Consider the following 13,126-nt stretch of genomic DNA (forward strand, 5'->3'; position numbering starts at 1 on the left):
CCAGGCTGTGGTACCAGTGATAGAGGGTATATGTTGATGTACAATCTCCCAGCCTGTGGTACCTATTATAGAGGGTCTATGTTGATGTACAATCTCCCAGTCTGTGGTACCTGTGATAGAGGGTCTATGTTAATGTACAATCTCCCAGCCTGTGGTACCTATTATAGAGGGTCTATGTTAATGTACAATCTCCCAGCCTGTGGTACCTGTGATAGAGGGTCTATGTTGATGTACAATCTCCCAGCCTGTGGTACCTATTATAGAGGGTCTATGTTGATGTACAATCTCCCAGGCTGTGGTACCAGTGATAGAGGGTCTATGTTGATGTACAATCTCCCAGCCTGTGGTACCTATTATAGAGGGTCTATGTTGATGTACAATCTCCCAGGCTGTGGTACCAGTGATAGAGGGTCTATGTTGATGTACAATCTCCTAGCCTGCGGTACCTGTTATAGAGGGTCTATGTTGATGTACAATCTCCCAGCCTGTGGTACCAGTGATAGAGGGTCTATGTTGATGTACAATCTCCCAGCCTGTGGTACCAGTGATAGAGGGTCTATGTTAATGTACAATCTCCCAGCCTGCGGTACCTGTGATAGAGGGTCTATGTTAATGTACAATCTCCCAGCCTGTGGTACCTATTATAGAGGGTCTATGTTGATGTACAATCTCCCAGCCTGTGGTACCTGTGATAGAGGGTCTATGTTGATGTACAATCTCCCAGCCTGTGGTACCTATTATAGAGGGTCTATGTTGATGTACAATCTCCCAGGCTGTGGTACCAGTGATAGAGGGTATATGTTGATGTACAATCTCCCAGCCTGTGGTACCTGTGATAGAGGGTCTATGTTGATGTACAATCTCCCAGCCTGTGGTACCTGTGATAGAGGGTCTATGTTGATGTACAATCTCCCAGCCTGTGGTACCTGTGATAGAGGGTCTATGTTGATGTACAATCTCCTAGCCTGTGGTACCTGTGATAAAGGGTCTATGTTGATGTACAATCTCCTAGCCTGCGGTACCTGTGATAGAGGGTCTATGTTGATGTACAATCTCCTAGCCTGTGGTACCAGTGATAGAGGGTCTATGTTGATGTACAATCTCCCAGGCTGTGGTACCTATTATAGAGGGTCTATGTTAATGTACAATCTCCTAGCCTGTGGTACCTGTGATAGAGGGTCTATGTTGATGTACAATCTCCTAGCCTGTGGTACCAGTGATAGAGGGTCTATGTTGATATACAATCTCCCAGCCTGTGGTACCTATTATAGAGGGTCTATGTTGATGTACAATCTCCCAGGCTGTGGTACCAGTGATAGAGGGTCTATGTTGATGTACAATCTCCCAGCCTGTGGTACCTATTATAGAGGGTCTATGTTGATGTACAATCTCCCAGGCTGTGGTACCAGTGATAGAGGGTATATGATGATGTACAATCTCCCAGCCTGTGGTACCTATGATAGAGGGTCTATGTTGATATACAATCTCCTAGCCTATGGTACCTGTGATAGAGGGTCTATGTTGATGTACAATCTCCCAGGCTGTGGTACCAGTGATAGAGGGTATATGATGATGTACAATCTCCCAGCCTGTGGTACCTATGATAGAGGGTCTATGTTGATATACAATCTCCTAGCCTGTGGTACCTGTGATAGAGGGTCTATGTTGATGTACAATCTCCTAGCCTATGTTACCTGTGATAGAGGGTCTATGTTGATGTACAATCTCCCAGCCTGTGGTACCTATTATAGAGGGTCTATGTTGATGATGTACAATCTCCCAGGCTGTGGTACCAGTGATAGAGGGTCTATGTTGATGTACAATCTCCCAGCCTGTGGTACCTATGATAGAGGGTCTATGTTGATATACAATCTCCTAGCCTGTGGTACCTGTGATAGAGGGTCTATGTTGATGTACAATCTCCCAGCCTGTGGTACCTGTGATAGAGGGTCTATGTTGATATACAATCTCCTAGCCTGTGGTACCTGTGATAGAGGGTCTATGTTGATGTACAATCTCCCAGCCTGTGGTACCTGTGATAGAGGGTCTATGTTGATGTACAATCTCCCAGCCTATGGTACCTGTGATAGAGGGTCTATGTTGATGTACAATCTCCTAGCCTGTGGTACCTGTGATAGAGGGTCTATGTTGATGTACAATCTCCTAGCCTATGGTACCTGTGATAGAGGGTCTATGTTGATGTACAATCTCCTAGCCTGTGGTACCTGTGATAGAGGGTCTATGTTGATGTACAATCTCCCAGGCTGTGGTACCTATTATAGAGGGTCTATGTTGATGTACAATCTCCTAGCCTGTGGTACCTGTGATAGAGGGTCTATGTTGATGTACAATCTCCCAGCCTATGGTACCTGTGGAAGATAATGCAAGCTGATGTACAATCTCCCACCCTGTGGTACCAATAGAAGATAATCCATGTGGATGTACAATCTCCCACCCTGTGGTACCAATAGAAGATAATCCATGTGGATGTACACTCTCCCACCCTGTGGTACCACTGGTACAGAATCTATGTTGACATACAATCTCCCTACCTGTGGTATTTGTCAGCAGATGAGAAAGTTTTATATTGAACCAATGTCTCTCATATTGCCATTGGACAAAAGTTGTCTGATGTATAAATTTTACCTGTACGATTGTCAGTTTAACTGTATCATTGATGATTGCCAGGGATTTTCCTCACCTTAACTGGTATGTACAATGTCACATTGGGATGTTCATTATCTTCAAACTTAAATCGGTTTTTATTTATTTTTCTTTAAATCTAATCATGGATTTGATAATGACTTGGTAAAAAATGTTATGCATAAAAAATATATGATTTTGATAGACACATACATGTCTTTGTGGTAAACACAACTGATGAATTTGGCAGTGTTGGGTGTAACCTATAGCCTCGAGTCCTCAGGATTTTTTTGACTGCCTACTGTCTAATTATACATACAGATATAACAGTCAAAAAGTATACGATGCCTAGTGGGTTAATGTGAGGTGACAGATACTCCTGTTTTACCTGTGTTTGGGACAATACATTACCTATTAACTGATTTAAACTGAAGTTTGTAAAAAACTATAAAAACAATTCCATGTTTTATGTTCAAATGTTGGATGCATCGTATGTTGAATTAACTCTCTGAAACAAACCTAACTTTCATCATTTTTGCCAGACTAAAAATGATTTTAATCGGTTTCACATGAAATGGCAACAAGTGTGATATCTTTAGGTAAAAATTTATCAAGTAATTATACTCTGAATGACATTGACAATACTTTGTTCTCTTTAATATGACATCACAACACCATGATGTCATATTACTTAAATCACTTTGTATGAAATTGCACGAGATATTCCCCTTAACAACAAGATTTTATAACTAGGTAATTAAAATGACAGTTAGCTTGCTGAGACATCTATATAAGTACTTCTCTCCAGTACCCTGACACCTGTTTGAAGTACTCACCTGACCTTTTTAAGTCTAAAATTATTATTCATAATCATCAGATATCTAAAGTCTAAGTTGTCTGTCTGAGCTGAAAATTTAGTTTTGTAGAAGTTTCCAGATAATCCAGGAGAAATTAAGGCAGTTGCTAATGTATAGGGGTCAGATTACACAGGATTTTTTATACTAAGAAAACCAAGTTAATTGATTTACAGGTAATCCCAGGGTCAGTTAAGACAGGTAACAAGGTAGCTATTGTACAGGTGTCAGATTGTACAGGATTATATATATAAACCAAGAGGATCATGTTAATTGATTTACAGGTAATCCGGGGGTAAGTTAAGACAGGTGACAGAGTAGCTCTTCTACAGGTGTCAGATTATACAGGTTTTATGTACAAAGATATCCCATGTTGATTGCAGAACTTTGTTAAAGGCCAGGCCAATACTGGTTTTCAGAATATCCAGGGGTCAGTTAAGACAAATAACAAGGTAGCTATTCTACAGGTGTCAGATTATACAGGTTTTATATACAAATTTATCCTATGTTTATTTTAGAACTTCATTAAAGGCCATGCCAATACTGATTTCCAGATTATCCAGGGGTCAGCTAAGACAGGTTATATTTTAGCTATGTCTTTGATAAAGTGATTTATCAAAATGTATAATTATGAATAAATTATTGTTTGATATAAGACCATTATAGAGACAGGTTTGTATCTATGATTTTGTCGAGACAGAGTCTACCATTGTTATTTATACAGGTAAGTGTAATTTTATATTCATTCATCAAATATATTTCAGGGAAAACCATAATTTGTGTTAACATAATTATATGAGATATTAATGGTATCTCCACCTTGTTAACCTAAATTCTACACATTGTACAAATCAACATATTTGTCATTGTTCAGAACAAGGACTATCTAATTAATGAACAATTTTTATATGCATGTATAGTTTAATTAGACACAGTGACTCACTGCCTAATTAGGTTAACTATGGCAAAAATTAATGTATGTAAATGATGGTTACCTGAGAGATAAGTGCATATTTTATAGATGTGCAACACATTCAAAGTCACATGACCATTTAAGGCTTGGTGTGGAACGGAGTGTAATAAATACTGGAGGGTAACTGTAGGAACATCAAAGTTGACACCAGACTCTAGTTATCTAATATTGTCAGTGCTGAGGTGGATCCAGGATTTAATTATAAGTTTATCTGTTACTCTGTGATAGCTAGGACATTGATATTTTGTATGGACTTTTTAACACAATATTTAACTTTGGACTTACTTTGTTTTGTCCACATTCTCTATGTTGAAGGTTTGGCCACATTCTCTAGACTAGAGGTTTGGCCACATTCTCTAGGCTAGAGGTTTGGCCACATTCTCTAGGCTAGAGGTTTGGCCACATTCTCTAGACTAGAGGTTTGGCCACATTCTCTAGGTTAGAGGTTCGGCCACATTCTCTAGGTTAGAGGTTTGGCCACATTCTCTATGTTAGAGGTTCGGCCACATTCTCTAGTCTGAAAACGTTTTGGCCATATAGATAAATTTGGGTTTCACATTTCATATGTGTCAGAGTGTGAGATAGGTGGGGCATACAATATATATGTTTCACATTCCCATGCAAGTCTCTTCTTATCCACAAAGTAGTGAAGATTTTGTATTAGAATAAATAATTTTAAAAGGAAAGATGCCTGGCATTTATCACTGGATCCAGTCATGGTATGTCAGCAAAATTAGTCATCTTTATTATGTTTTAGGGATATTAAGTCACTGCACTGCATACATTTCTAAATTTATTGCAAAAAATTCTTTATGCTGTACTTTTCTATAAGAATCTGATTTTAATTAAATTCATACCAAACTAACCAAAAAATTCTTATCTCTGTGGAAATGTAAAATTAAAATTGAGTGTGAGGATATGAAGTCAATGTGCCCCTCCCCTTCTGTATAAAGTATACCACAGATTGAGTGTGAGGATATGAAGTCAATGTGCCCCTCCCCTTCTGTATAAAGTATACCACAGATTGAGTGTGAGGATATGAAGTCAATGTGCCCCTCCCCTTCTGTATAAACTATCCCTCAATTGCTTTGATGATACGAATATGAAGCTGAACTTTGTGAAAAATTACCGAAGGGTGTCAGGAATTATCCAACTCTTGGTTGGAATGTAATCAATTGGAATGTTTGGTAAAAAACACATTTTCTGGTAACAATGAAGATACTGTGTGTTACAGAGTACGGGGAATCCAGATCACACAGGTGTTGTAAATATACCATGTGGCTTAAGTTTTAATTTTTCTCTGTAATTAAAAAATGGGTGTCTTAAAAAGAAATATTTGAGTTCAGTATACTTTATTTTAAATGAATACTTGTAGTCCTCGGGGGACTTCTGGTCCAAATCAAGCATTTATGGAAGAATTGGCCATATAAGAAATTTGGAAAAACAATTACTACATTTTTAATATAATCTGAATTATAAAAAATTATATGTCTACTACAGGAGAAAGATGTAAGAACAGTTTTGTTTGTATCCCAAACATACGAAGGACCCAAGTACATGGTATCCGGGGCATCAAAGTGTTTGATGTCTATGGACATCACAGGGTTTGTGTGTAAGCAATTTCATGTAGACACACTATGTGATGTTAGCCTGGGGTCAGTCTAAGGTTCCTACGAAAAATCTCCTTTTTGTTGAATCTCATCTTAACATCAGACATTGGGACAGGAATAATGCGTAGACTACAACCAATCATGTATGACTATCCTTTGTTTTAATGAATATTGATCTTTCACTGGCCTCAGGTATTCTCCGGTACTATCTGATCATTCTGTATACTTTTAGGACATATGTAGTTTATCAATTTGGGGGAGTCACCTGTGTGTGTGACCTCAGATCCAGGAGGGAAAACCTCTATATGACGGAAACCTCTGTAAAATGACAATAAGTGATATTGGGACCATCTCCATAAGTCAACACACTATTGCCATATCTGTATATTGATGTTCTCAGTTAAAGAACAATCTCTATACAGGGAACCGTTTCTATAAATTGACGAACTAGTGATGCCATCTATATATTGTTGCTTTGGTAAAGAGACAACCTGTTTATAAGGACTATTTGGTAAAGAGACAACCTGTTTATAAGGACTATTTGGTAAAGAGACAACCTGTTAATAAGAACTATCTCTGCAAATTGACAAATAGTGGTATTATCTTTATAATGCTATTCTAGGTAAAAGGACAACCTGTCTGTATGGACAACCTGTCTGTATGGACAACCTGTCTGTATGGACCATCCCTGTAAATCAACAATCTAGTATATGTGACATAGGTGTATATTGATTCTATCAGCAAAGGGACAGCCTGCCTATAATGACCATCTGAGTAAATCAACAAACTTGTGAAATCATCTGTATACAATGTTGCTGTCACCAAAGTCTCATTCTGTAGTATTAAAATGTTGATTAGTTACTGTCCAAGTACATTTTGATTTTAACAAATCTACTAAATAACTTTTATAGTTATATAATGAGGGATTTAAATTGGTCTCTCCCTAGTACCAATTTTCCCCATAATGTGTCAACATTAGATTTAGAACATGTATGTATGTACATGAGTCTAAGGAATTTCCACAGCCATTGATTTTGGTCAAAACAAAATACTACCATAATTGTCTGGCTTTTCACATTGGTTTTGTAAAAGTTTCACTACAATGAGGCGTAAAGTCTCTTAACTTTAGAAGATTGAGTTGTCAATTGTGGCTGAGCATTTATAAGATTCTCGTCAAATATATATAATATATAAGCAGCTGTTTAAATTGAATTTTCATCAATCTAGGTCATTTAAATGTTTTATTCTGTTAATCCTGAAAAAATCTATTGGCCATTTAGCTGGTAGTTTTGTGCACTTCTGCAAAAACATGTTGGAGTCACCTGAAGGCTTCACAACTCTTGTTCTGACAATTAAGGTATTTCATTGTTAATTTAAAAGATATTAGTTTAAACGTTTAATTCTCATGTTTAAAATTAATCTTTTTTCTTGATGTGAGGTACAAGCAACACCTTCACTTTACCTTTCAGTGTTTACAGTTACCTGAAACTTAAGGCTGGAGTATTACACTGACTTAAATTCTGTTGGAATTTACTAAATTTCCTCACCAGAGGGGAAAACGCTGAAAGGTCAAAGTGGGACATATTTGAATAGTTGCCAATCATGATTAATCTTGGTGTCATCTTAAATACTGCACAGGGAATTCATCTTTTAAGTAAATAAAGTAGCACAGGTATATCAGAGTGGTTCTAAAACTGGCAGTCTGCAGGTGATGTGTTCAGTTTTATTTACCTGTGTCTTTCTCACCTGGGAGGTGACGCGGAATACCTGGATTTGATTAATCACTTGTGGGAATATATATCTTATCATGGCTGTTTATATACGGTTTCTTTCAATAGTTTGTATATTTTCCAAAATAATTGAATTGTAACTGTATCAGTTTAATTAAAACATATGGTTTTTAATTTGTATTATATATATATATTATATTTCCGCTGAACATATATAAATGGGCATGTGACAATTGTATGTATTTCCTTGGCCAAGTGGTTAAGGTGTCCCGACACTTTATCACTAGCCTTCCACCTCTGGGTTGCGAGTTCGAAACCCACGTGGGGCAGTTGCCTGGTACCGTAGGTCGGGGTACTGACCGTAGGTCGGTGGTTTTCCTGCAGGTTCTTCGGCTTTCCTCCACCTCCGGCACGTTCTTAATTAAATAACCCTGGGTGTTAATAGGACTTTAAACAGAAATAAACCAAATCAAATTCCTTGAATAATTGACTTTTTCTTTATATTTTATTATTTTCTTACATTAAATCATTGCCAGATAGCACTATTCAAAGTTAAATTTTCGAATGCAGTAATTATTTTAAAAAGTATATATAATGTATGTTGGAATTTTCTCATTTACAAAAATTAGGAAAATACAATTAAAACAAATGTTTTTTTTCACTCCCTGTTAATCTATCCACACATCACTGAGAAATAACCAGTTTTTTGTTTGTTTTTTCCAACGACCAAACTATGGTAGCTCCAGGCTACTTGATCAGCTGTGACCACTACATGCATCAGTTAAATGTTTGATACCTTCTTGTCAGTTTTAAGGAAATTCATCTAATTTAAGCTTTATTAAGACAAGAACCAACCTTAACTAACCTAAAATTCTAATATGGACTCTACCACTCTTTGATCTGGAGATGAACACTTACTGGTAATGTTGTACGGAAGGTTGGTGCATTGAAAAGGAATTCATTAAATTGATGGAGAAAGTTTGATCAGGTGTCAGACTTCGAACTAAAACAAGTTTTAATGGGCGAAGATTTGGTCGTCTGCCAGCTAGTGAAGATGTTTTATAGAGTTATTTGCATGTAGGTATGAATATGTAGTGTTAGGATCAATATTATGTATGCTTGTTATGTGTGGCAGACCTGTCACATACTATTATTTATTGTGTAAAATGGGGAGAAAAGACAATGAAAGTGCATTGTTGTTAAGGCAATGTTTGGGGATTTTTCTGTGATAGATGGTAAAAGGAAATCCATTTCACATTGCATAGAAAATGATATAGAAATATCCAATACTATTACAAAATTATTGCAGATGCTGAATGATAGATAGCTTATGTATGTGATGATTGAGGGATGTCCAAAGAATTGTGCCACTGAATATTTTTAATATGTTATAATGCACTACACAAACTGTGGTAAAAAAACATTTAAAACTGAAGGTTTTTGAGTGATCTTACTGATATGGCAGTGGTATAAAGGGGAGGTAGAGTTGATATTGGCACCTGACAGACACAGAACAGAAATTTAGAGGATTAATGAACAACCAGAAAAACCAACCTTTCTTTCCTACTTATACCTGTAAGTTTTGGACACATTTTCCTCTCATCGTAACTAACCAGTCAAGCTCTTGTGGTCCAACTACAGAGCAATGGTCACTTAAGATATAATTAATTGAGCATTCTCTGGAACGTAGAGACTTGACATAATGCTTATCTTTCATGTGTAGCTAGGAGGTTATTCGTGTGGACATGATGAACAGCTTGGTACACTCCTCACTCACGCTGTCCGATGGATAACTGGGGGCTGTGTACCTTAGCCCAGCTACTCCAAGTCAGAGCATCTTAAAATTATATAAAAAACATTTTGTAGAATTCAAAAATGGCAAATTTGGAAACAAGTTATTTTGTTTCAATGCGGAGTTAGTGCAGCACCAAGCATCAAAAGTACTCAAAATGTTTTAGTACAAATGAAATAAAAATGATGATATTTAGAAAGAATTGGTACAACCTAACCAGGCTTTGAAAAAATGGAAGAATTACTTTGGTTAAGCTAAAATTTCACTTAGTGATTATTCATTGTTTTTGATTTGATTAATTTAGATTGAATGTTGAAATGATACACTTTTTTCTATCTCTTTCAGAAAGAAGTATCTGAAGGTTCGGAATGGAATCATCAAAGCTCAAGCCCAGATTCGAATGCGTAGGCAGCGCAGAAAATATCTTTATGTAAGGCCCCTTATATCAATGATAATAGCTCCTTAGGTACATTAATACCTCACCAGGTCATGACCTGTAGGTTTGGCTGCAGGAGGTTGGTGAGCTTAGGTTTACCTTATGAAGTTGTGGTATCTGTGTATTTATTGTATGATGGCACTATGTTCCACCCTTACCAACCCCAGGGCGATAGTCATTTGACAAGGGCTGGCGCTGTATTAGTCAGTTTCTATGAATATGGCCTCAATCAAACTCGCGCATCTTGAATCCACCCAAATCTGCCCACCTTCCTCAGCTATACTGTGTATCTATGTACATTGTAGTCTTGTCCGACAGGTTAACAGGATCTCGGAATGGAGCTGAGTGGCCACACTGTAAAATTCTTCCTGGATTTAAATTTCTAACTTTTTATTTCGGGTTTTTTAAACCAGGTAAAATTTTAAAGAAAAAAAAACTGTTAAATATCTTTGACATTCTTGAAAAAAAAAGTGCTTATGAACAGCTGATTTACATGAACACTCCAGAGACGGTGTAGCTGTTGTCAGACATGGTCAATCACCGTCACGGTTGATTAGTTTTATCTTGTGTTTTAGGTCAGTATTTCGTCTGTCATAGCCAGGGGATTTTAGTGCTGTGTCCATGGTTTGATGGTTGGGTTTTGGACAGTTTCCATTAAGCATGAGTGATTATTCCAGGATTAAGATCCAGAGACGTTTTTAGAGCGGATGTCTATATTAAATCTTTATACTCAGCTAATAGTTTTTATTTTGTGATACACACTTGTTGGATAGGACAAGGGACTCCGTAAGAAATTATCTTACACTTTTTACAGACAAATGGAAATAATACCACAGTGAATCTTAAAACCAGCATCAAAATGCCGTGTTCCGTGATGGAATCTATTTCATCCTCTCCGACATACGATTCTGTGTGTGATGAAGTTAAATTTTACTTTTCCCAGGCTCGGGAGGAAATAAAACGCAAAGCTGAACAAGAACGGATTGATCGCCGAAAACGTGAGGAACAAGTCAAAATGGAACAAGAAGAAAAAGTAAGTTTATCAATTTAAATATTTGTTTTATTCCACTTTTTTTAGAGATTCCAAATTGCTGAAATTTGCTCAAGGCTCTGAATATACTTTAAAACAGAGCTAAACAGAAAAAAAATGTTATCTGTACCTGACTCATACCTGTAGTTTTGTTTATGTTCTGCTTCCATCCACCATTTTCAATAATAATGGTTGGAATGAAATGATAGGAATAAAATGGAAAAAAATAATTTAAAAGATAATTACGGTATTCAAAAATGTGAATTTGAAAAGCATAACAATATCAACAACTATTTTTCTACTTTCTTCAATTTAAAAAACTTGATTAGAAAAGTAGAATATGAGGTATATAGAAGTGTATACAGGGGCAGGGTGTTTCCAAACAACACAAAATATAGTGGTAGATGTGACGTCCATTTCAACAGGTGGACGCAAATATATGTTTATACCTCGGGGACAGTCATCAGATGGGGCGAGTCGGTGAACTTGTCTCCAGATCAGAGATATATATCAACATGTAGTCAAAACAGTTTGTCTCACCAATAAAATATCTAATTAGCACATCAAAACAACGTGGAGACTTTGTAAAATAAAACCGTTACAGTTTGTGGAAGGTAATCAAACTCAGGTCATTATGAACAATTTTTGTTTATATTTTCCTTTCACTGAATGAAATTCATTAAAAAGATAATTGAAAAAATTATCAGTTTATTTCACCAATTTTTTTAAAACACATAAGTTTATAAATAAAGGAAATGTCTGATTTTGTTTATGAAGTTCAGGGATATGATAGATTTGGGTTACAGAAAATTAGCTAAAAGCTTGTTTTCAGCAGTTGTTTTACATACCAAATTAGCAGTTTTCTGGATTTATATCCCAATGAACAGTCAGGGTTAATTTGAGGCTGGATCTTGATGTAGTAGCTGGTGGCTACCTCACTGAACATTATACAAGAAGCCTGTCGATATATGATTTACATGATCCTATTTAATTTTATAAGCAATCATTATAACAGCATTACCAGACAAATTAAGTTGTTATTGTAAATCTCAATATGTTGACATTGATTGACTTATGTACATCAGTGAAATGACATGGCAGATTCATAATTTTTACTTGGTTGAAAATTTGAACTTACTTAAGAGTCATAATTAGTTAATAATAGAGGGCTAATATAAAAATAATGAAATGAAACATGAGCTTGTCAATTCTGTGACAGGCTATGTTTTTCTTTGGGGTTATAGATATTAATTCTGATGAATTTGATTTCATCAAATTAATTCATCACACAGAAACATCTCATTGACACCTTGACAGAGTTATAAATGCTGTTAAAAGTCTGTACTTGAAAAATATATTTTGAACATTTGATTGAGTGCTCAGCCTTTGATTTGAAGCCCCACTTCCCAGACTGAGCCTCTCCCAGAATACTAGTATATAAATCAGGCATTGCCTCACAGTTTTGACTTTCTGCACAATGAAAGGTCTCCAGATCTCAGAAACTCTTAAAAATTGCATATTGTATCTGAAGCTTCTGTCTTTGGGAAACCCAATAACATTACCTATGACATGTTTTCATTGAACACTCCTGTCCAAAATCAAGTTTCATTTAATACCATTTATTTCATATTTGTTCCAGGAATTTCATATTTCATTTAAAGCCTGGAGCTTTCAAATTCATTTCATTTCATTAAAACCCTGAAACTGTATATTTCATTAAGTTCTAGATTTGATTGACCTCTAAAACTTCTGGTTTTATTTGAACCCTAGAACTCTACCAGATTTCAACTGAACCTAATTAAGCATGTTTTCCTGGGAAGCTCATAACTATCTGATAGTATATGCCCTATAAAAACATTTCCTGTATTCCTTCTCTTTGTAATTGTTAATTATTTCTACTCTTTCATTTCCAGTTGAAAAAATAGCCACTGTTAATGTATTCTTGTACATTTAATAAATAAAAACCGTTTTATACAAATAAAATCTTCAGTGATACAGAGAGTCAGAAGAATGTATGATAAATGATGGGAGTGTCCTTGTATCTTGACCATGGCATTC

General features: G+C 36.2%; 1 protein-coding gene across 5 annotated transcripts in view; it reads left to right on the forward strand.

Annotated features, from left to right (window-relative positions):
- The window catches only part of LOC117331724 (unconventional myosin-XV-like), a 134,551-nt gene that overhangs the window by 85,583 nt on the left and 35,842 nt on the right, over positions 1–13,126 (forward strand). For all 5 annotated transcript variants that reach the window (XM_033890615.1, XM_033890598.1, XM_033890581.1 and 2 more), the window contains 2 exons: positions 9,948–10,032; positions 10,982–11,071. In XM_033890615.1, the coding sequence (XP_033746506.1) occupies positions 9,948–10,032; positions 10,982–11,071 (175 nt within the window). The remainder of the gene's footprint in view (positions 1–9,947; positions 10,033–10,981; positions 11,072–13,126) is intronic.

This window comes from Pecten maximus, chromosome 1 (assembly GCF_902652985.1).
Source record: "Pecten maximus chromosome 1, xPecMax1.1, whole genome shotgun sequence".
Classification (NCBI taxonomy): Eukaryota; Metazoa; Mollusca; class Bivalvia; order Pectinida; family Pectinidae; genus Pecten; species Pecten maximus.